Source organism: Schistocerca cancellata, chromosome 2 (genome assembly GCF_023864275.1).
Source record: "Schistocerca cancellata isolate TAMUIC-IGC-003103 chromosome 2, iqSchCanc2.1, whole genome shotgun sequence".
Classification (NCBI taxonomy): domain Eukaryota; kingdom Metazoa; phylum Arthropoda; class Insecta; order Orthoptera; family Acrididae; genus Schistocerca; species Schistocerca cancellata.
In genome coordinates, this window is record NC_064627.1 from 211,142,000 (window position 1) to 211,167,024 (window position 25,025).

General features: G+C 43.7%; 1 protein-coding gene across 1 annotated transcript in view; it reads right to left on the reverse strand.

Moving 5' to 3' along the window:
- Window positions 1-3,163: 3,163 nt before the first annotated feature.
- The window catches only part of LOC126152570 (craniofacial development protein 2-like), a 116,103-nt gene continuing 94,241 nt past the window's right edge, over window positions 3,164-25,025 (reverse strand). The window contains exon 3 of the mRNA XM_049916015.1: window positions 3,164-3,360. Coding sequence (XP_049771972.1) covers window positions 3,164-3,360 — 197 coding nt within the window. The remainder of the gene's footprint in view (window positions 3,361-25,025) is intronic.

The window sequence follows — 25,025 nt, forward strand, 5'->3', positions numbered from 1 at the left end:
AGAAAAATTGTTTTGGGATACAGAAAAATAAAGTACTTTGAGAAGGTTTCAGTCTTTAAAGAGTGCTACAGTGAAGGGAACAAGTGAGACGACTTGTGATGTGTTGTGAATTGTACTGCTGTATGTGATTTTCTTTTAAGGGTAGTTTCCGGAGTATGCTGTTTTGTGAAGCTCTGTGCAAAACTCTATCAGGTGGCTTCCTCTTCCATTCCTTTCCCTCAGTCCTCATTCACCTACAATTTGTCCATCTCTTCCTTTTCCTACTAACGTGTTTGAGTCCCCCATCTCTATTACATATTCGCCTCCCTTAAACTATCCGAATAATTTCTCTTGCCTCGTCATACCTTTCTTCAAACTAATGATCATCTGCGCTGTTATTTGGCATAAAAACTTTTACTACTGTGGTGCGTGTGAGCTTCGTATCTATCATGTTTCTCAATAATGGGTTCATTATACTGTTCATAGTGACTTATCCAAGTTCCTGTTTTCTTATTCATTAACGTTATGTTGATTTTGTACTTTCCAATCTGTATTCACCCGACCAGAAATCCTGTACCTTCTGCCACCGAACGTCACTAATTCCAACTAGATCTAACTTCAACCGATCCATTGTCCTTTTTCAGTTTTCCAACCTACCTGCCCGACTCAGGGATCTAACAGTCCACACATTGATCTGCAGAGTGCCAGTTTTGTTTCTCCTGATGATAGCATCCTCCAGTCTCTGCCTGGAGTTCTGGATGGGGGTCGTCATCATTTAACCATACAACAGAACCGCATGTCCTCAGAAAGAATTGTGGCTGTAGTCTCCCCTTGCTTTCAGCCATTCACAGTACCAGAACAGTAAACTGTTTCGGTTACAAGATCAGATCAGCCAATCATCCAGATTGTTGCCGCTGAAACTACCCAAAAGGCTACTGACCCTCTTCAGGAGCCACACATTTATCTGGCTTCTTAACAGATAACACTCCAGTGTAGTTGCACATATGGTATGGTATCTTAATCGCTGAGGCACGCAGACCATCCCATCGATGGCGAGGTCCATGGTTCGTGGAGAGGGCTGAATTAAGTGCTAAAAATTCCCTCTTCTTCGCAAGAGGGTTACCATATACTTCGAAATATTTTCAGTACATTCTGAATTAGGTGCTGAAAATATTTTCAAGTGCATGATGACCCTCCTGCTATCAACATAGAATTTTATGAACGTTTATGTATTTATCAAACGTGTTTGAAAAGCTCACTAAACTGACACACAAATTTCCATGGTTGAGAAACACTCGTATAAAAGAGTTTCTAGAAAGATAGAAAGAAAGACTAACCTGCTGTTGTTGACTAGGTGACACAAAGCTATTGGTTATCATTTTAATGGAGAAGATTTCTCAATCTTTGCAGAAAATGCATCCTTCTTGCACAGAGAACAATAAACACATTACATACAGCCAAATGGCGAAAATATCTATCCGAACAAGAGCTGTGCCTGAGATACGTCTGTAAGAGTGGTGCTGACTGGACAGGAGAGCTGACAGGAGAGCTTCTGTGAAGTTTGGAAGGTAGCAGACGAGGTACTGGAGGAATTAAAGCTGTGAGGACGGGGCGTGAGTCGTGCTTGGTTAGCTCAGTTGGTAGAGCAGTTGTCCGCGATAGGCAAAGGTCCCGAGTTCGAGTCTCGGTCCGGCACACAGTTTTAATCTGCCGAGAAGTTTGACTGGAATTTGTTTATAGTGAGGTGTCATGCTTGTACTGTGTAAAGATAACAAAAGAGAGACCTTGAAAGCTGGTTCTCGCACGCAGCCCACTCCTCTCAAGTAGGAACAATACCGCCAAAAGAGCGCCTCGTCTGCGTCTGAAGGACGGGTTTGCACCAACATTTTAGCATACCAGAATTTCATGAGACACTGTGGAGCATTTGGATTTAAATCCAGGGACTCATTGTCGCGTCTCGTGATGAGAATTTTTATATCTCCACGTCACGTGCCGGGAAATTATTATCACAACGTAATTACTTTCCGGCGGTTCCACTGTTCAGTTAACAGAAGAGCTCATTTTTGATGGTCATACACCCTTACAACACTGCTCGCCTGCCCAAACCACCACCAATGACAATTAGAGTCACCATTAATAATATGTATTAGGTCTGAGAAAGTATTGAATATCAAGACAAAATTCACGACACTACTGGAATTTCTTGTCGTATCAATAACTAAAATTTCTATTTCTTACGAAAGCACAGATGAAGTCACCATTCTAATCTTCATAGGCAACATTTAAATGTAGTACCAGCTATAGCACTTCCAGATGTTTGTAATTATCAGTGTGCTACATTTTCTACATAAATCACTCATCATATCAATTCTTCTCTCCTGTAGTGGCGAAGTGTGTTACATTCACTTTTAAGTCTTTAACAGAACAATGTGAACTGCAGTCATAGCATTATCCCAGATAGAACACATTCCCTAGTGTTCTGTCTGACAATATGTATCATCCATACTAGTCGTACTGCACTTCAAAAAGGTGGAAATTACTTCAACCCTTAAGACCCCAGAGATGGATCAACAGAGACACAATGGAACAACAGAGACCTCAGAGAAGAGTTCCAGACTTCACAGTGGCATGCTGTATCTATCTCAGTTATGGTACCGTGTGGTTTAGCATTCGGTTTAGGGTATCTACGTATCTGTTTACACTAAAGCCTTATACTAGCTCACATGGCACTGGAAGCTGGACTGGAGTAAGTTCGAGGAACCTAGTGTAAATCAAAGTCTTTTAGTGTATGTCAACTGAACTCCACATTGGTGCAAAAGAAAGATAACCTTTATTTTTTTCTTTATCTGATACATGAAACGCTATGCTACTAACGTAATAAAATACAGATAACACTTCACCTTATCGGCAGAGGACTGATGGAGCTGCTTTTTGAGTAATGGCATGAAGATGAGCGCATGTAGATACTTTAATGAAAGTAGAGCAACTTAGGAATGGTAATGGGCCCAGCTGTTGTTATTATTATGTTTTTTTTCTGTCACAGGTGTGAGTTCCAGGTGTCAGGTAAATGTACCTCCTTTTAAGTACCTACATTATTAATAGAGGAAATGGAAACAATTGATACAACTATTCTATTAGTTTTTTGTTTCAAACAAACTTCCTTAAATACAGGCACTGGCATCTGTCAGAATGCACTGTCAGCAGAAGGCGATGCACCGAACTGCAACAGTATGATGGCATGTGTCACGACTGTGGCCACAAACCCCGTCAGCAGCCCGCTGTCCACATTAAAGATGGAGCAGGCGCTGAAAGAGACAGGGTGGTGACGCACCTGCTGCGACAGCTGGCGCAGCTGCTGGGACAGCTCCTCCTGGCCATACCCTGTGGAAAGCAACAGTAAACGTTAATTCCGTTCCAGTCATCAACATTCACTAGGCTGGTGTAATGAAGAAAGATTAGGGCTTAGCGTTAAGTCGACGACGAGATAATTAGAGACAAAGCAAGAACTCGGGTCATGGAAGGAAACTGCATGCGTCCTACTTATGAAGCCATCCTGGCATTTATTTTAAGCGACATAAGGCAGAACATCTTGGAAAAAAGTATTACATAATGTTAATGGTATTGTGGTTTGTCTCAATGCGTCACACTCACAGTTCAATTGAGGTTTGGTGATTATGGTGGCCTATCGAGTTGATGTATACCTAGTGCAGTCTACTGTCTCTGCCTTACTGGAACATCATATATCTGATTTTGTGACAACATCAAGAGACTAGGATAGATGATGTTATTGATTTCAGCTGCATTGCTCGTTGTTCCTGTAGTAAACGCTTGTAGTTACAAATTACGTAAGTAATTTGTTGTCATGCTGAAACCCAACTATATTCCATCAGTCCCTGCAGTGACTGTTTGATTACCCTGTTAGTGGAAGGCTGCGTGGTGCATGGTGTACGCCCAGATTGAGAGACACTGGACTTGAGGGATAGTTGGCTTCTAGTACCTCTGACTCCTCTTTCAATTTTTGAGGGCTTCTTTAAATTGCTTTAAGGCAGGTCATGAATGGGTCTTACGAAGAGGCCAGTCATTCAACAGCCAACTGGTTGTGCTACATCTTTTAAAATGTTGTCACCAAAGAGACACTTCACTCTATCTTCCTTCGCGTCACATCCCATATGCAGAAGTCAGTCAATGGTGATCCTTAATGACTCTATGTATGCCAAATCGTTTATACCTTGTGCATGAAAGAAAAGATCTCAGTTTCAGCACAATAGTGACTGCATGCTGAGTATATTTTCTTTATTGCATTATGAAACACTCTGTCTTATGTCCTCAGTTAGTGTCCAGTACTAATATGGTGTGCATCCAATGCCAGTGCTTTCGCAACATGCTTTTGCAACACCCATGTTCGCTGCACTTCGTGTTTTTAGGCATATTATAAAGTGCTATTGTGGGTTTATGGGTTTTCTAGTTTTAACCCTGGTGGGTCAGATTCGAATTTCGACGTGGTTACCAATACGTAGGCAATGTGTAGTCAGAGACCTAGAAAATATTGTAGAAACATAATTACTATTTAATCTTCATGTTTACAGTGTGCCCCTCGTGGTCGCATCAAGACAACATCAGGATAATCGCATAATGTATAGATCTCCACAGTGGTGTTGAAACTACACTGGTGTCGATTATAAATATTACAAATCTTACAAAATAGCAAATGAGTTGTGTCTATTCCAAAACCGAAAGTCCACGTCACATGCTCTTCCTATCCTAAGAATGAAGTACCAACAATATAATTATCTTTTCTTCTAAAGTGATGTGAGACTGTTAAACACGGTTGATCAGAGATGGGTTGACATTAGTCCTAAGACCCAGGGCACATTGATGGACATGGATTTCTGCCTTTCCTTCTCTACTTAGCCCTTGTCAATTCCCCACATGTAAAGCATGATTGATTAACTGAATACATTTTAGAAAATTCAAGTGAGTGACTACTAATTAGCAATATGTGTACTGGATGGTATAAAATGAATGAAATGAAACATCTTACAATGTGAAAGCTACAAATTTGTAAGACACCTGGGGATAACTCGCACACCACACTACCCACAATGCAAACTTCTGCTGGTTGCGAGAACCACAGATCACTTCTCAACCAGGAATATCTCTCGTTTCAGAGAAATTAGTGTACAAGACCACCTCTCATCTATTTGACACGAGCTTAGAGAATATAATTTTGTCAAGCTTCAATTCGTGGAGAATGTGAGTGATGAAGGAACGAAATGGGATAAAAGTGATACCTTTTACTTTCATGTTACACACTCTGAAGTATTAACATTCCACATTCCATAACTGTGGCAACAGAATAACTCCACATGGTGGAAGATTAATTTTATTGCCAGAAAGAGAGCCAGAAGAAGTAAGAATATCCCTCACTAACACTTTTCCTTAACGCACGAAAATAAGTTAATAATGGATAGAAAAGTATCTTCTTCTGACGCTATGAATCTTTGTAGTGTAACCCAGCAGTCAACAAACATTAGAATCCAGTTTTGTGTATGTATGGTACAAGAACTAGTTCTTCAATGGGTACAAAGTTAGCTGTTAATTACTTGAGGGTTTCCAAGTTAACCGAGATAATGTAAGAGTTATAAAACTTTTCAGATGGTGGATAACATGAACATTAGAATTTATCAGCGTCAAATGATTGGTAAGAATAGAATGTGTTGTCATAAGTTCGCAAGTTCTCTAAATTCTACCTTCTTTTTGAATCAGCCATGAAATACACTCATTATTTGTTGAAAGTGAGCCATCTCTGCGTCGTTCACGAGAACATCCTTTCTGCTGGTGCCATGTAGATATCTACTAATGTTCACGGCAATTATTCATAGTTTTCATCAAAAAAAGTATCTACATTCTTGAAGTGCTTATCGCTCAGTGGTCGATTACTGTCATGGCAAGCGCACCAATGTGAAATCTCATGTTTAGAGGTATCTTGCAAGCAAGAGCCGGTATGATTTGCTTCAAGGCGGCAAAACCTTCCCCAATCATCCTCAATCCTAATTTTTGCACCGTCTCTAATTACATATTCGCCTCCAGAATGTTAAACTAATGTTTCTTCTGCCTTCGTACTTGCCTTCCATTGTGGAAATAGGATTTATTTATTTAATTTTTTTTTTAGTTTCATGTGGCCTGCCACGAATTCCTCTCCCGTGCCAACTTCTTCATCCCAGAATAGCACTTGCAACCTACCTCACCAAGTATTTGCTGGATATATTCCAGTCTCTGTCGTCCTCTACAGTTTTTGCCTTCTGCAGCTCCCTCTAGTGTCATGAAAGTCATTCCGTGACGACTTAACAGATGTCCTACCATCCTGTCCCTTACCCTTGTCAGTGTTTTCACACATTCCTTTCCTCTTCGATTCTGTGCAGAACCTCCTCATCCCTCACCTTATCAGCCCACCTAAATTTTGACATTCGTCTGTAGCACCACATCTCAAATGTTTCGATTCTCTTCTGTTTTGGTTTCCCCAAGACTTGTGTTTCACTACTATACAATGCTGTACTCCAAACGTACATTCAAAAAAATTTCTTCCTCAAATTAAAGCTTGTGTCTGATACTAGTAGACTTCCCTTGGCCACGAATGCCCTTTCTGCCAGTGCTACTCTACTTTTGATGTCCTCCTTCCTCCATCCGTCACTGGTTGTCTTGTTCCCTAGGTAGTAGAGTTCCTTAACTTCATCTACTTCACTACTTATCATTACTTTCGACTTTCTTCGATTTACTCTCAATCCATACTTTCTACTAGTTAGACTGTTCATTCCATTCAGCAGATCATGTAATTTTTCTTCACTGTCACTCAGCATAGAAATGTCATCAGCGAATCATATCACTGACATCCTTTCACCTTGAAGTTTAATTCCACTCCTCAACTTTTCTTTTATTTCCATCACTGTTTCTTCGCTGTACAGATTGAACAGTAGGGGTGAAGTAATGCATCCCTGTCTTACACTCTTTTTAATCCGAGCATTCGTCCACTCTTATTTTTCCCTCTTGGCTCTTGTGAAAAATGTATATTACCTGTCTCTCCCTAAAGCTTACCCTTATTTTTCTCAGAATTTCGAACGTCTTGCACCATTTTACATTGTCTAACGCTTTTTTCAGGTCGACAAATCATATGAAAGTATCTTGATTTTTATTTAGTCTCGCTTCCATTATCAACTGCAACGTCAGAATTGCCACTCTGTTGGTTTTACATTTCCTAAAGCCAAACTGATCGTCATCTAACACATCCTCAATCTTCTTTTCCATTCATTTGTATATTATTCTTGTAAGCAACTTGGATGAATGAGCTGTTAAGCTGATTGTGCGATAATTCTCGCACTTGTCAGCTCTTGCAGTCTTCGGAATTGTGTGGGTATATATATTCCGAAAGTCAGATGGTATGTCGCCAGACGGGCACATTCTACACACCAACGTCAAAAGTCGTTTTGTTACCAATCCCCCCAATGACTTTAGAAACTGTGATGGAATGTTATTTATCCGTTCTCCCTTATTTGGTCTTAACTCATCCAAAACTTTCTTAAATTATGATTCTAACACTGGATTCCCTTCTCCTCTAAATCGACTGCAGTCTCTTCTTCTGTCACAAGACATAAATGTTCCATCTCACAGAGGCGTTCAATGTACTCTTTCCACCTCTCCTCTGCATTTAACAGTGGAATTCCTGTTCAACTCTTAATGTTAGCACCCTTGCTTTTAATTTCAGGGAAGGGTGTTTAGACTTTCCTATGCGCTGAGTCAGTCCTCCCGACAATCATTTCCTTTTCTGTTTCTTCGCATTTTTCATACAGCCATTTCGTCTTACTTTCCCTGCACTTATCATTTATATCATTCTTCAGCGACTTCTGTTTCTGTATTCCTAAACTTCCCTGAATATTTTTGTAGTTTCTTCTTTCAACGATTAGCTGAAGTATTTCTTCTGTTACCGTTGCCTTCTTCGCACTTACTTCCATTGTACCTACGTTCTTCTTTACAAGTTCTGTGATTGTCATTTTTATTGGTGTCCATTCCTCTTCAACTGTTGTGCCCCCTGCATTGTTCTTAATCGCTATATCAGTAACCCTAGAGAACTTAAAGATCATCTCGTCATTCCTTAGTACTTCCGTATCCTACTACTTCGCACACTTATTCTTCCTGACTAGTCTCGTAAACTTCAGTCTACTCTTCGTCACTACTACATTGTGACCTGAGCCTTTATCGGCTCCTGAGTATGCCTTACACTACAGCATCTGATTTCGGAATCTCTGTCTGACCATGATGTAAAAATGGTTCAAATGGCTCTGAGCACTATGGGACTCAACATCTTAGGTCATAAGTCCCCTAGAACTTAGAACTACTTAAACCTAACTAACCTAAGGACATCACACACACCCATGCCCGAGGCACGATTCGAACCTGCGACCGTAGCAGTCCCGCGGTTCCGGACTGCAGCGCCAGAACCGCTAGACCACCGCGGCCGGCTACCATGATGTAATCTCACTGAAATCTTCCCATGTCATCCAGCCTTTTCTAAGTATACCTCCTCCTCTTGTGACTGTTCAACAGAGTATTCGCTATTACTTGCTGATATTTATTACAGAACTCAATCAGTCTTTCTCCTCTCTCATTCTCACACTCCTCTCTCAAGCCCATATTTTACTGCAACCTTTTCCTCTACTCCTTCCCCTACAACTGCATCCCTGTCCCCCACAATTATTAGTTTTTCATCTCACTTTACGTACTGTATTACCATTTCAGTATCCTCATAGACGTCTTTCTCTACCTCTTCATCTTCAGTTTACGACATCGGCATAAATATCTGAACTATGGTTGCCGGTGTTGGTTTCCTGTCGATTCTGAGAACAACAACCCCATCGCTGAACTGTTCACAGTAACGCACTTTGTGCCCTAACTTCCTATTCATAACGAATTCTACTCCCATAACACCATTCTCTACTGCCGTTGATATTACCCTGTACTCATCTGACCATAATTCCTTGTATTCTTTCCATTTCACTTCACTAACACCTATTATATCTAGACTGAACCTTTGGATTTCCATTTACAGACTTTCTTGCTTTCTTATCACGTTCATGATTTTGACATTCTACGCCCCGTCTCCTAGAAAGTTATACTTTCGTTGGTGAGAGATATATGATTTGTAAGCTTGAAAATACTGAACTTTTAAAAGTTGCAGTGCTTTTGTATCGTTAGATTGTATTTACGCACAAACACATAAGCTTGTATATTACTGGCCACAAACCTGTGTCGTTCCAGAGTGCTAGTTCTTCTGCCAGTGCTACTGTTTTCTTTGACTCTGATGAAATTGACTGACTGGCCACAGATAAAACTGTCATCTGAATAAATAACAAAACCACGGAGATTATGGTAGCTGCTATTGTCATCGGTGTTCTGTAAAATGAATCCATGAAGAGAGTGACGATGAAAAACACAGACTGAGTAGTCAGCATGAATATCTGCACTACACACATTAAAAGGCTTAAACTGTACGTGTCGTTAAGAGAGACTGCGAGTTTGGATAGAGTCATATGGAGAACTTTAAACTCTATCACTCGCTTTCTTGTCATTCGCCGTGCGGGATACGACTGTCTACAGGCTGATATAGAAACGGTGGTTTGTCCACAACGGACGGACGTTACTCCTCTGGAGGTCTGTTCGGGAAAAACGCAATTCAATTCCTTCAGTAACTCCTCATTAATCCATCTGAACCTTTGTCCGAGAAGGAGACAAGCTGTTACAAACTGTAGTAATACCAGGGACATTATGAAGTCGTGCACTACCATAAGGGCAAAGAAAAAGTTTGTATGGAGAACACAATAGTAAGACATGCCAAAAAAATGCACGCTTATTACAGACAAGCTCACAGCTAAGAGACATTTTATTCTCACGTGGCTCCGCCGTGTTTCTTTTCTAGGCTGAAAGGCTACCAGCTGAATCACTGCAATAAGTTCCGTGAAGCTTTTGCTTCGTGGTTGAGGACAGAGTAGTACACAAGTGGCAGTGCATATAGTGGACAGCGAGCACGTCAGCACTCCAGACAATGTCCATTGTGTCGACATGTGCATACCCAGCTCTTCAAGAACTTGCTTGGTGGAAATGAAACCGAGGTATATCATAGCGATTACGACCGCAGTCTTGTAGGCGCGAGCACACGCGATCAACAGCGGCCGGGTGGGTCTAGACAGCGGCACGCCTACTAGTGTGGACAGCAGTGACAGGGGCCACAGAAGGTTTTCCAGGTCCGCACAGCCTCCATTCTGAAGAAGAGGAGCCATCACTGCGCACTACGGAATGAACGAATTGCGCTATCGCAGCTACTGGCGCTGTACTGTAGCTTCTCCTGTCGTGTGCTAAAAGCGACGCCATATTGTGGGTAAATGATTGACAGTAAAAGGAAGGTTCGCTGGCAAGCAATTAATAAGGCAGCTGAGTACTTATACGATAACAGCTACTGCCACATGACGTTTTCGGTGCATTGATTAATCTGCCTTCTTTAAAGTTTGATATTCGTTTGCATCATTTGGGATGATACAGAAAAGTGTTACTTGATTACGTACCGTTGTTCTACCGGCGTGTGACAGTGTGTGATGACCTAAATTCAGCTCGAATTCTGGCGAGGGAATGTCTGCAGCGCTTTTAGGTAATTACGCACTTCCACTAATTGAGAGAGTAACAGTTTAATGCTGATGGAACACAAGATACCTAAGAGGAAATCGCCTTGCGCTGTCAGCGCTAACTGAGCCAATCGACTGAGCTCAGCCAGTGAGAGCACACACGCTGATAACCACCGTCGCTATTCGAATGTCGGTCCGGCAACAGTTTCAGTCTGCCAAGTAGCTGCATGTTCTCAGAAAGCAAGATGCATCATGGAAGGAGGTGTAAATCTGTAGAATCTTTCAGTAATTTTAAGGAGATCAGGTCGTTCACTCCGATTAACAGAAAATAATAATAGGAACGTAATTGGTGACCTATGTCTGACGTACTTGGGGATCAATTTATCTACTCATTTTGCGTTGAAGCATGTTTCTTAGGAGAGTGTAAAACGGAATTTAAAATTCGGACTGGCCAACTTTCTCTTTACTTGAATGAGATTTTCACTCTGCAGCGGAGTGTGCGCTGATATGAAACTTCCCAGCAGATTAAAACTGTGTGCCCGACCGAGACTCGAACTCGGGACCTTTGCCTTTCGCGGGCAAGAGCTCTACCATCTGATCTACCGAAGCACGACTCACGGCCGGTACTCACAGCTTTACTTCTGCCAGTACCTCGTCTCCTACCTTCCAAACTTTACAGAAGCTCTCCTGCGGACCTGGCAGAACTAGCACTCCTGAAAGAAAGGATATTGCGGAGACATGGCTTAGCCACAGCCTGGGGGATGTTTCCAGAATGAGATTTTCACTCTGCAGCGGAGTGTGCGCTGATATGAAACTTCCTGACAGATTAAAACTATGTGCCCGACCGAGACTCGAATTCGGGACCTTTGCCTTTCGCGGGCTAGTGCTCTACCATCTGAGCTACCGAAGCACGACTCACGGCCGGTACTCACAGCTTTACTCCTGCCAGTACCTCGTCTCCTACCTTCCAAACTTTACATAAGCTCTCCTGCGGACCTGCACGGCATTGGTAAATTACTGACAGAAAACCTCACAATTTTTGTTGTTTCCACGATACCTGCAACAGATAAATTTTATTTTATTTCGGTGCTGCTGCACACTTTAAACCTTAGGCCATATTCAGACATCCTCTTAACTAACTGTTGTAGCACAATATTAGATCTTCAGTACTTCACCTATTTTAGTTGATGGCAGCCGCTAAAAAAACGTAAGTTAAGTGTAATAACGTAATGGATACATGTGTTAGGTCTGTGACCATGAAACATCTCCTGCAACCAAATTTGATAATTAAGCGAAAGGTGTTGTTACTACAATTGTTCTCGCCGTACATTGCATCTTTAGAGAGATGAAACATCTTTGTCATACCTATTCTGTGTCTATTTAATACTGCAATTGCAGGACCAGGAGCAGCTGATAATTGCATTTCAGCTACAGCAGTGTTAAAAGTATTAGTCCACTTTGTTATATAAATGAATAAAAGATTCACTTAACTTCGACAGACCTCTTTGCCACAAGAGTACTGGACAATTTACAACTGTCTTGTACTAGCAAAGCATCACTTGATGCATTAACAAACTGTTTTTCTGCAGTACAATGTTACACTCCTCCATATGAGGTCACCAAATGGCCTGAGATCTTGTGCCTCCACACAATATTTGACCTCAGTGTGAGGGCGCTTCAGGTTTGATAGGGGAGGTGTGAGCACTGGGGGCTCCTCCGACACATCGTTACGGATCACAGTGAGACCTCGATAATGTCTTTGGTATCGATTCGTGTTGCCGTCTTTGACGTGGCAACGCGATCTCTATAGGATACCATATAGGGTATTTTCATAATAATCTCCATGTCAGTTAGAAGGAAACTGAGCCGTGGTCGACTCGTGTTGCCGTTTATTACTTGACATCTTGTTTTTGCGGTACCGCCGTCCCATTTCTTATTCGATTTACTGGCGTCACTAAGTTGCTGGCCTGACTGCCCGTGAGTGACAGCAGCAGCGCTATCCATAAGAGCACTGTCTTCCTATCTTTGGAGCACAGCTAGTATTTCTGGGTCGTCGTGCTCGTAGAGTTCAGTTGGGATGGAGCTCCAGTGAGGGCCAGACAGCCAGTACTCTTCCGACCATTTCTGGGCCCCTTATTGCGGGACGTGGGTCGGTTCCTTCCTTGTGCGGATATGTCGGGTGGCCAATGGGCCGGTGTTCACTCTGCATGGTTGGGTCCGAGCCAGTGTCTCCGGGTCATTGTGTGTCCGAGTAGCGAACGGACATCAAGGGAGTCGGTATAGAGCTCCAGTGTGGTCTGGACAGCCAGTACTCGCCCGACCGCTGGGGACACACACATGCACCGTCTGACGGAAGGAGACTTGAACGGCGACGACCGGTGGTTGGTCGTTCGGTCAGTCGTCTCATTGGGCGACATAGATTTGGTCTTGCAATCGCTTCTGGGCCCCTTCAATTGATCATCTTCCGGGAATTGGGTTGGTTCCTTCCTTGTGCAGAGATGTCGGATGGCCAATGGGCAAGTGTTCCCTCTGCACAGTTGGGTCTGAGCCAGTGGCTCCGGGTCGTCGCACATCCTAAGGCAGTTGGGACGGAGCAGCAGAGGCCCAGACAGCCATGACTCGCCCGACCATTGTCGATACACATGCCTTGAGTGGTGACGACCTCGGTTGGTCCTTCTGTCGGTCGTCTCATCGGACGACGTGTGTTTGATCACCGATCGCTTCTGGTTTCTGTGTCTGTGTGTGTGTGTGTGGACCTGTGATTCGTCCTGGTTGTTCCCCAGTGACTGGTTTTAGTATAATTAAAGTTGTTTGTGGAAGTGTTTCCGCGAAACCGAATGTAACCTGTGGTTTTGACTGACCATTTATTGTAATGCTGTCTGGTGGTATGTGTGCTAGTGAGTCGGTTGGGACAGAACAGCAAGCAAGTCTCCACGGCGTGAGGCCAGGCTGGGGCCGCTGGTCGTGTTCACGCGCTGTCGGATCGTGTGGTGCTAGTTGTGAGAACGACAAGTCCGTTGCGAGGTATTTGGCCGTGTATCAATTCTTTTTTTTTTAATTTTACGTAATGGCCTTCAGCCTTGTTGAATTTAAATTGTGAGCATTGATTGCTTTTTTTTTATTTTTTTTACTTTTAGAAATTGTTCTATCTGAAATTGTTTGTAATCCTGGCCTTAAGCCGTTAGTTGGTCCACGTGTTGTGTCTGGCCTTCAGCCGAGGATTTACGTGAACCCCTCAGTAAGGCCTTCAGCCGTTTGTATTCTCTAAAGGAAAATTTTTAATAGCAAGCAAGGGGTTTATTCTAAATTATTTATCTGACTTGTTTTCCAGGATTTTCAGCCATTGTTTCAAAATGGCTCTGAGCACTATGGGACTTAACATCTATGGTCATCAGTCCCCTACAACTTAGAACTACTTAAACCTAACTAACCTAAGGGCAGCACACAACACCCAGTCAGCCATTGTTTCAGATTTGTTTGTGGCCTTCAGCCCTGCAATAAGTTAACCAGGCTTCGACAGTTCTGTTGTAAGTTTAAAAGGAATTTTCTTGCTTAGAAAAAATTATTTACTAACGTCCCATAATTATAGTTGTCCTTCAGACGTGTGGTGTAGGGCTTCAGCCATCAATTGTTTTCATTGCATGGTTTTTGAAAAAAAATTACCTTCTGCTTTTAATTGCTTTTGATTTCTAAGCCAGGCTTTCAGCCGTTCTTGTGTTTGCTGTGTGGTTTGGGCCTTCAGCCCAGGAAGCACCTCAAGTTTTCTTTAACTAGGACTTCGGCCTATTGTTTAATTGTGATCTTTTGAACCAATACGTAAATAAGTGGTTCGTAGAAAAATAGTTGTGTGTGTGATTGTGCAACTCGCAGTATCTGTTTACGGCCCCACCCACAATCGTAACCTTATACTGTGCGCTCTCTGACTACCTACCAATCAGGTCTCAGAAACTTACAGAAAACGTCCTAACTTTAGACAAGATATTTCATTGGCTAGGAATACACGAAAATAGAGGGAGAGTAACTTCAATGTAATTCCACATTTAGCTCCAATCAATCATAGACGCCTCAAGAAAAGAACAAGATATAGGATGTATGTGGGTTCCTCCAAACAACTCGAGAAGAGACAATCTTGGAGCATTTTAAAAACTTGTTGATGACGTAAGAATGATGGTGATATATTTAGGGTGAGTATGAAAACTTTTGACGATCTACATCCAAGAAGAAAGGAATTAATCCAATGCCAAAACACACCGTTCACGGAATATATCCGAAGTATATGTATGTTCGTTGACACAATCAGGTGAGTGAATAAATTAAAAATATTAAATTTTCTTGTCTCATAGGACGTTAAGAAAACGTGAGAGAAAGTGAACTTCTTAGCCAAGATTGCTTATAAACAATCTTTATTGTCGATTACACGCTTTTGTAGGCATGGTTATCATCTTCATACCTGCGAATGCATTCACACAATGTGAAATTATACAGATATCTACATCTACACAGATATTCCGCAAGCCAAAGTGCGGTGCGTGGTGGAGGGCACCCTGTACCACCACTAGTCATTTCCTTTCCTGTTCGATTCGCAAATAGAGCAAAGGAGAAGCGACTGCCTATGGGCCTCCGAATAAGCCGTAATTTATCGTATCTTATTTTACAGGTTCTTACTTGCAGTGTATGTTGGCGGCAGTAGAATCGTTAAGCAGACAGCTTCAAAAGCCGATTTTCTAAATTTCTCCATACTGTTTCTCGAAAATGTCATCACATATTCTCCAGGGATTCCTATTTCAGTTCCCGAAGCACCTCAGTAACACTTACTTGTTGTGCGAACCTACAAGTAACAAATCGAGCAACGTGCTTCTTAATTGCTTTATACACTCCTGGAAATGGAAAAAAGAACACATTGACACCGGTGTGTCAGACCCACCATACTTGCTCCGGACACTGCGAGAGGGCTGTACAAGCAATGATCACACGCACGGCACAGCGGACACACCAGGAACCGCGGTGTTGGCCGTCGAATGGCGCTAGCTGCGCAGCATTTGTGCACCGCCGCCGTCAGTGTCAGCCAGTTTGCCGTGGCATACGGAGCTCCATCGTAGTCTTTAACACTGGTAGCATGCCGCGACAGCGTGGACGTGAACCGTATGTGCAGTTGACGGACTTTGAGCGAGGGCGTATAGTGGGCATGCGGGAGGCCGGGTGGACCTACCGCCGAATTGCTCAACACGTGGGGCGTGAGGTCTCCACAGTACATCGATGTTGTCGCCAGTGGTCGGCGGAAGGTGCACGTGCCCGTCGACCTGGGACCGGACCGCAGCGACGCACGGATGCACGCCAAGACCGTAGGATCCTACGCAGTGCCGTAGGGGACCGCACCGCCACTTCCCAGCAAATTAGGGACACTGTTGCTCCTGGGGTATCGGCGAGGACCATTCGCAACCGTCTCCATGAAGCTGGGCTACGGTCCCGCACACCGTTAGGCCGTCTTCCGCTCACGCCCCAACATCGTGCAGCCCGCCTCCAGTGGTGTCGCGACAGGCGTGAATGGAGGGACGAATGGAGACGTGTCGTCTTCAGCGATGAGAGTCGCTTCTGCCTTGGTGCCAATGATGGTCGTATGCGTGTTTGGCGCCGTGCAGGTGAGCGCCACAATCAGGACTGCATACGACCGAGGCACACAGGGCCAACACCCGGCATCATGGTGTGAGGAGCGATCTCCTACACTGGCCGTACACCACTGGTGATCGTCGAGGGGACACTGAATAGTGCACGGTACATCCAAACCGTCATCGAACCCATCGTTCTACCATTCCTAGACCGGCAAGGGAACTTGCTGTTCCAACAGGACAATGCACGTCCGCATGTATCCCGTGCCACCCAACGTGCTCTAGAAGGTGTAAGTCAACTACCCTGGCCAGCAAGATCTCCGGATCTGTCCCCCACTGAGCATGTTTGGGACTGGATGAAGCGTCGTCTCACGCGGTCTGCACGTCCAGCACGAACGCTGGTCCAACTGAGGCGCCAGGTGGAAATGGCATGGCAAGCCGTTCCACAGGACTACATCCAGCATCTCTACGATCGTCTCCATGGAAGAATAGCAGCCTGCATTGCTGCGAAAGGTGGATATACACTGTACTAGTGCCGACATTGTGCATGCTCTGTTGCCTGTGTCTATGTGCCTGTGGTTCTGTCAGTGTGATCATGTGATGTATCTGACCCCAGGAATGTGTCAATAAAGTTTCCCCTTCCTGGGACAATGAATTCACGGTGTTCTTATTTCAATTTCCAGGAGTGTATTTACGCACAAACACATAAGCTTGTATATTACATGGCCACAAACCTGTGTCGTTCCAGAGTGCTAGTTCTTCTGCCAGTGCTACTGTTTTCTTTGACTCTGATGAAGTTGACTGACTGGCCACAGATAAAACTGTCATCTGAATAAATAACAAAACCACGGAGATTATGGTAGCTGCTATTGTTATCGGTGTTCTGTAAAATGAACCCATGAAGAGAGTGACGATGAAAAACACAGACTGAGTAGTCAGCATGAATGTCTGCACTACACACATTAAAAGGCTTAAACTGTACGTGTCGTTAAGAGAGACTGCGAGTTTGGATAGAGTCATATGGAGAACTTTAAACTCTATCACTCGCTTTCTTGTCATTCGCCGTGCGGGATACGGCTGTCTACAGGCTGATATAGAAATGGTGGTTTGTCCACAACGGACGGACGTTACCCCTCTGGAGGTCTGTTCGGGAAAAACGCAATTCAATTCCTTCAGTAACTCCTCATTAATCCATCTGAACCTTTGTCCGAGAAGGAGACAAGCTGTTACAAACTGTAGTAATACCAGGGACATTATGAAGTCGTGCACTACCATAAGGGCAAAGAAAAAGTTTGTATGGAGAACACAATAGTAAGACATGCCAAAAAAATGCACGCTTATTACAGACAAGCTCACAGCTAAGAGACATTTTATTCTCACGTGGCTCCGCCGTGTTTCTTTTCTAGGCTGAAAGGCTACCAGCTGAATCACTGCAATAAGTTCCGTGAAGCTTTTGCTTCCTGGTTGAGGACAGAGTAGTACACAAGTGGCAGTGCATATAGTGGACAGCGAGCACGTCAGCACTCCAGACAATGTCCATTGTGTCGACATGTGCATACTCAGCTCTTCAAGCACGTGTTTGGTGGAAATGAAACCGAGGTATATCATAGCGATTGCGACCGCAGTCTTGTAGGCGCGAGCACACGCGATCAACAGCGGCCGGGTGGGTCTAGACAGCGGCACGCCTACTAGTGTGGACAGCAGTGACAGAGGCCACAGAAGATTTTCCAGGTCCGCACAGCCCCCATTCTGAAGAAGAGAAGCCATCACTGCGCACTACGGAATGAACGAATTGCGCTATCGCAGCTACTGGCGCTGTACTGTAGCTTCTCCTGTCGTGTGCTAAAAGCGACGCCATATTGTGGGTAAATGATTGACAGTAAAAGGAAGGTTCGCTGGCAAGCAATTAATAAGGCAGCTGAGTACTTATACGATAACAGCTACTGCCACATGACGTTTTCGGTGCATTGATTAATCTGCCTTCTTTAAAGTTTGATATTCGTTTGCATCACTTGGGATGATACAGAAAAATGTTACTTGATTACGTACCGTTGTTCTACCGGCGTGTGACAGTGTGTGATGACCTAAATTCAGCTCGAATTCTGGCGAAGGAATGTGTGCAGCGCTTTTAGGTAATTACGCACTTCCACTAATTGAGAGAGTAACAGTTTAATGCTGATGGAACACAAGATAGCTAAGAGGAAATCGCCTTGCGCTGTCAGCGCTAACTGAGCCAATCGACTGAGCTCAGCCAGTGAGAGTACACACGCTGATAACCACCGTCGCTATTCGAATGTCGGTCCGGCAACAGTTTCAGTCTGCCAAGTAGCTGCATGTTCTCAGAAAGCAAGATGCATCATGGAAGGAGGTGTAAATCTGTAGAATCTTTCAGTAATTTTAAGGAGATCAGGTCGTTCACTCCAATTAACAGAAAATAATAATAGGAACGTAATTGGTGACCTATGTCTGACGTACTTGGGGACCAATTTATCTACTCATTTTGCGTTGAAGCATGTTTCTTAGGAGAGTGTAAAACGGAATTTAAAATTCGGACTGGCCAACTTTCTCTTTACTTGAATGAGATTTTCACTCTGCAGCGGAGTGTGCGCTGATATGAAACTTCCTGACAGATTAAAACTATGTGCCCGACCGAGACTCGAATTCGGGACCTTTGCCTTTCGCGGGCTAGTGCTCTACCATCTGAGCTACCGAAGCACGACTCACGGCCGGTACTCACAGCTTTACTCCTGCCAGTACCTCGTCTCCTACCTTCCAAACTTTACATAAGCTCTCCTGCGGACCTGCACGGCATTGGTAAATTACTGACAGAAAACCTCACAATTTTTGTTGTTTCCACGATACCTGCAACAGATAAATTTTATTTTATTTCGGTGCTGCTGCACACTTTAAACCTTAGGCCATATTCAGACATCCTCTTAACTAACTGTTGTAGCACAATATTAGATCTTCAGTACTTCACTTATTTTAGTTGATGGCAGCCGCTAAAAAAACGTAAGTTAAGTGTAATAACGTAATGGATACATGTGTTAGGTCTGTGACTATGCAACCAAATTTGATAATTAAGCGAAAGGTGTTGTTACAAAAATTGTTCTCGCCGTACATTGCATCTTTAGAGAGATGAAACATCTTTGTCATACCTATTCTGTGTCTATTTAATACTGCAATTGCAGGACCAGGAGCAGCTGATAATTGCATTTCAGCTACAGCAGTGTTAAAAGTATTAGTCCACTTTGTTATATAAATGAATAAAAGATTCACTTAACTTCGACAGACCTCTTTGCTACAAGAGTACTGGACAATTTACAACTGTCTTGTACTAGCAAAGCATCACTTGATGCACTAACAAACTGTTTTTCTGCAGTACAATGTTACACTCCTCCATATGAGATCACCAAATGGCCTGAGCTCTTGTGCCTCCACACTATAATGACCTCCGTGTGAGGGCGCTTCAGGTTTGATAGGGGAGGTGTGAGCACTGGGGGCTCCTCCGACACATCGTTACGGATCACAGTGAGACCTCGATAATGTCTCTGGTATCGATTCGTGTTGCCATCTTTGGCGTGGAAACGCGATCTCTATAGGATACCATATAGGGTATTTTCATAATAATCTCCATGTCAGTTAGAAGGAAACTGAGCCGTGGTCGACTCGTGTTGCCGTTTATTACTTGACATCTTGTTTTTGCGGTACCGCCGTCCCATTTCTTATTCGATTTACTGGCGTCACTAAGTTGCTGGCCTGACTGCCCGTGAGTGACAGCAGCAGCGCTATCCATAAGAGCACTGTCTTCCTATCTTTGGAGCACAGCTAGTATTTCTGGGTCGTCGTGCTCGTAGAGTTCAGTCGGGATGGAGCTCCAGTGAGGGCCAGACAGCCAGTACTCTTCCGACCATTTCTGGGCCCCTTATTGCGGGACGTGGGTCGGTTCCTTCCTTGTGCGGATATGTCGGGTGGCCAATGGGCCGGTGTTCACTCTGCATGGTTGGGTCCGAGCCAGTGTCTCCGGGTCATTGTGTGCCCGAGTAGCGAACGGACATCAAGGGAGTCGGTATAGAGCTCCAGTGTGGTCTGGACAGCCAGTACTCGCCCGACCGCTGGGGACACACACATGCACCGTCTGACGGAAGGAGACTTGAACGGCGACGACCGGTGGTTGGTCGTTCGGTCAGTCGTCTCATTGGGCGACATAGATTTGGTCTTGCAATCGCTTCTGGGCCCCTTCAATTGATCATCTTCCGGGAATTGGGTTGGTTCCTTCCTTGTGCAGAGATGTCGGATGGCCAATGGGCAAGTGTTCCCTCTGCACAGTTGGGTCTGAGCCAGTGGCTCCGGGTCGTCGCACATCCTAAGGCAGTTGGGACGGAGCAGCAGAGGCCCAGACAGCCATGACTCGCCCGACCATTGTCGATACACATGCCTTGAGTGGTGACGACCTCGGTTGGTCCTTCTGTCGGTCGTCTCATCGGACGACGTGTGTTTGATCACCGATCGCTTCTGGTTTCTGTGTCTGTGTGTGTGTGTGTGGACCTGTGATTCGTCCTGGTTGTTCCCCAGTGACTGGTTTTAGTATAATTAAAGTTGTTTGTGGAAGTGTTTCCGCGAAACCGAGTGTAACCTGTGGTTTTGACTGACCATTTATTGTAATGCTGTCTGGTGGTATGTGTGCTAGTGAGTCGGTTGGGACAGAACAGCAAGCAAGTCTCCACGGCGTGAGGCCAGGCTGGGGCCGCTGGTCGTGTTCACGCGCTGTCGGATCGTGTGGTGCTAGTTGTGAGAACGACAAGTCCGTTGCGAGGCATTTGGCCGTGTATCAATTCTCTTTTTTTTAATTTTACGTAATGGCCTTCAGCCTTGTTGAATTTAAATTGTGAGCATTGATTGTTTTTTTATTTTTATTTTTTTTACTTTTAGAAATTGTTCTATCTGAAATTGTTTGTAATCCAGGCCTTAAGCCGTTAGTTGGTCCACGTGTTGTGTCTGGCCTTCAGCCGAGGATTTACGTGAACCCCTCAGTAAGGCCTTCAGCCGTTTGTAATCTCTAAAGGAAAATTTTTAATAGCAAGCAAGGGGTTTATTCTAAATTATTTATCTGACTTGTTTTCCAGGATTTTCAGCCATTGTTTCAAAATGGCTCTGAGCACTATGGGACTTAACATCTATGGTCATCAGTCCCCTACAACTTAGAACTACTTAAACCTAACTAACCTAAGGGCAGCACACAACACCCAGTCAGCCATTGTTTCAGATTTGTTTGTGGCCTTCAGCCCTGCAATAAGTTAACCAGGCTTCGACAGTTCTGTTGTAAGTTTGAAAGGAATTTTCTTGCTTAGAAAAAATTATTTACTAACGTCCCATAATTATAGTTGTCCTTCAGACGTGTGGTGTAGGGCTTCAGCCATCAATTGTTTTCATTGCATGGTTTTTGAAAAAAAATTACCTTCTGCTTTTAATTGCTTTTGATTTCTAAGCCAGGCTTTCAGCCGTTCTTGTGTTTGCTGTGTGGTTTGGGCCTTCAGCCCAGGAAGCACCTCAAGTTTTCTTTAACTAGGACTTCGGCCTATTGTTTAATTGTGATCTTTTAAACCAATACGTAAATAAGTGGTTCGTAGAAAAATAGTTGTGTGTGTGATTGTGCAACTCGCAGTAACTGTTTACGGCCCCACCCACAATCGTAACCTTATACTGTGCGCTCTCTGACTACCTACCAATCAGGTCTCAGAAACTTACAGAAAACGTCCTAACTTTAGACAAGATATTTCATTGGCTAGGAATACACGAAAATAGAGGGAGAGTAACTTCATTGTAATTCCACATTTAGCTCCAATCAATCATAGACGCCTCAAGAAAAGAACAAGATATAGGATGTATGTGGGTTCCTCCAAACAACTCGAGAAGAGACAATATTGGAGCATTTTAAAAACTTGTTGATGACGTAAGAATGATGGTGATATATTCAGGGTGAGTATGAAAACTTTTGACGATCTACATCCAAGAAGAAAGGAATTAATCCAATGCCAAAACACACCGTTCACGGAATATATCCGAAGTATATGCATGTTCGTTGGCACAATCAGGTGAGTGAATAAATTAAAAATATTAAATTTTCTTGTCTCATAGGACGTTAAGAATACGTGAGAGAAAGTGAACTTCTTAGCCAAGATTGCTTATAAACAATCTTTATTGTCGATTACAAGCTTTTTTAGGCATGGTTATCATCTTCATACCTGCGAATGCATTCACACAATGTGAAATTATACAGATATCTACATCTACACAGATATTCCGCAAGCCAAAGTGCGGTGCGTGGTGGAGGGCACCCTGTACCACCACTAGTCATTTCCTTTCCTGTTCGATTCGCAAATAGAGCAAAGGAGAAACGACTGCCTATGGGCCTCCGAATAAGCCGTAATTTATCGTATCTTATTTTACAGGTTCTTACCTGCAGTGTATGTTAGCGGCAGTAGAATCGTTAAGCAGACAGCTTCAAAAGCCGATTTTCTAAATTTCTCCATACTGTTTCTCGAAAATGTCATCACATATTCTCCAGGGATTCCTATTTCAGTTCCCGAAGCACCTCAGTAACACTTACTTGTTGTGCGAACCTACAGGTAACAAATCTAGCAACGTGCTTCTTAATTGCTTTATATCTGCCTTTAATCCGATCTGGTACGGATCCCAAACGCTCGAATAGTACTCAAGAATAGGTTGCACCAGCGTCCTATAAAAGGTCAACTTACCAGGTGAACGATTGCTTCCTAAAATTCTCCCAATAAGCCGAAGCCGACCTTTCGCCTTCCTTACCACACCTCTCACGTGCTCGTTCCATTCCATATAGCTTTGCAGCATTACTCCCAGATATTTAAACGGCTTGACTGTGGACTGAATCCAAGCAATACAGGTGTGTCCGTCCTACTCATTAGCATTAAATTACATTTTTCCACATTCAGTGCTAGTTCCCATTCATCATATCGACTAGAAATTTTGTCTAAGTCATCTTGTATCTTCCTACAGTCACTCAGCTTCGACACCTTGCCGTACACCGCAGCATTATCAGCAAACATCCGCAGATCGCTGTCCATCCCGTTCGCCTTATCATTTATGTATACAGAGAACAACAGTGGTCCTATCACACTTCCCTGGAACACTTTTGACGACACACTTGTCTCTGATGAACACTCACCATCGAGGACAACATACTGGTTTCTTTTTCTTGAGAAGTCTTCAAGCCACTCACGTACCTGTGAAATTAGTCCATATGCTCCTACCTTCGTTAACAACCCTCAATGTGGCACCGCATCAAACGCTTTCTGAAAATCTAGAAATATGTCACCTGCCTTTTGTCCTTCATCCATAATTCGCAGTATATTATGTGAGAAAAGGGGAATCTAAGTTTGTCACGAGCGATGCTTCTTAAATCATGCTCATTTGTGGACATAAGCTTCTCAGTCTCAAGAAAATTTATGGCTGTAGTAGAAAATTTATGGCTGTAGTAGAAAAACCATGATGTAACATATCCCAATAAAACGTTAATACATTGTCTCCTATACCAGCTCTACAAATAGCTTTCTAAAACCCTGCCAAGTTTTGAGGGACGACATGAATGAGGGGTCGGCCAGTCAAGTTTAAACGCACAGTATATAGAGACTAGTTAGCCAGATGCTCTTGCCCTCTACCACACACTACTGAGAACTTCATAACAGCCAGGGCATCGTTCTAGATTGGCGGGTGGTGGTCGCTACTGGACGAAAAATATTGACAACTGGCATCGACACATGCCACTAGTGTATTCATGTACTTCTCACTTATAATTATTTATGTCTTTTAATTACAGTAAGAGACGCCTTATGTGTCGGTAACTGATTCGGAACACATTTAAAAAAATAGTAAAGTAGATATCAAAACATAAGTTAAAATTATTCTTATTACGTTCACTTGCACATGTGCGCCTACGTAGAATCTGCTTTAGAGCTTTCTGTATTTTCCACAAACTAATATACACTATGTGATCAAAAGTATCCGGATACCCCCAAAAACATACTTTCCACTATTAGGTCCACTGTGCTGCCGCATAATGCCAGGTAGACCATGTCAGCGACCTCAGTAGTCATTAGACGTCGTGACAGAGCAGAATGGGGCGCTCCGCGGAATTCAAGGACTTAGAACATAGTCAGGTGATTGTGTGTCACTTATGTCATACGTCTGTACGCGAGATTTCCACACTCATAAACATCCTTTGGTCCACTGCTTCTGATGTGTTAGTGGAAACGTGAAGGTACACGTATTGCACAAAAGCGTGCAGGCTGACCTCACCTGTTGACTGACAGAGACCGCCGTCAGTTGAAGAGGGTCGTAATGTGTAATAGGCAGACATCTATCCAGACCAGAAATTTCCAACTGTATCAGGATCCACTGCAAGTTCTATGGCTATTAGGCGGGAGGTGAGAAAACTAGGATTTAATGGTTGAGCGTTTGCTCATAAGCCACACATAGCGCCGGTAAATGCCAAACGACGACTCGCTTGGTGCAAGGAGCGTAAACAATGGACGATTGAACAGTGAAAAGACGTTGTGTTGAGTGACGAATCACGGTACGCAATGTGGCGATCCGATGGCGGGGTGTGGGTAAGGCGAATGTTCGGTGAACGTCATCTGCCAACATGTGTAATGCCAACAGTAAAATTCGGAGGCGGTGGTGTTATGGTGTGGTCGTGTTTTTCATGGAGGGGGCTTGCACCCATTGTTGGTTTGCGTGT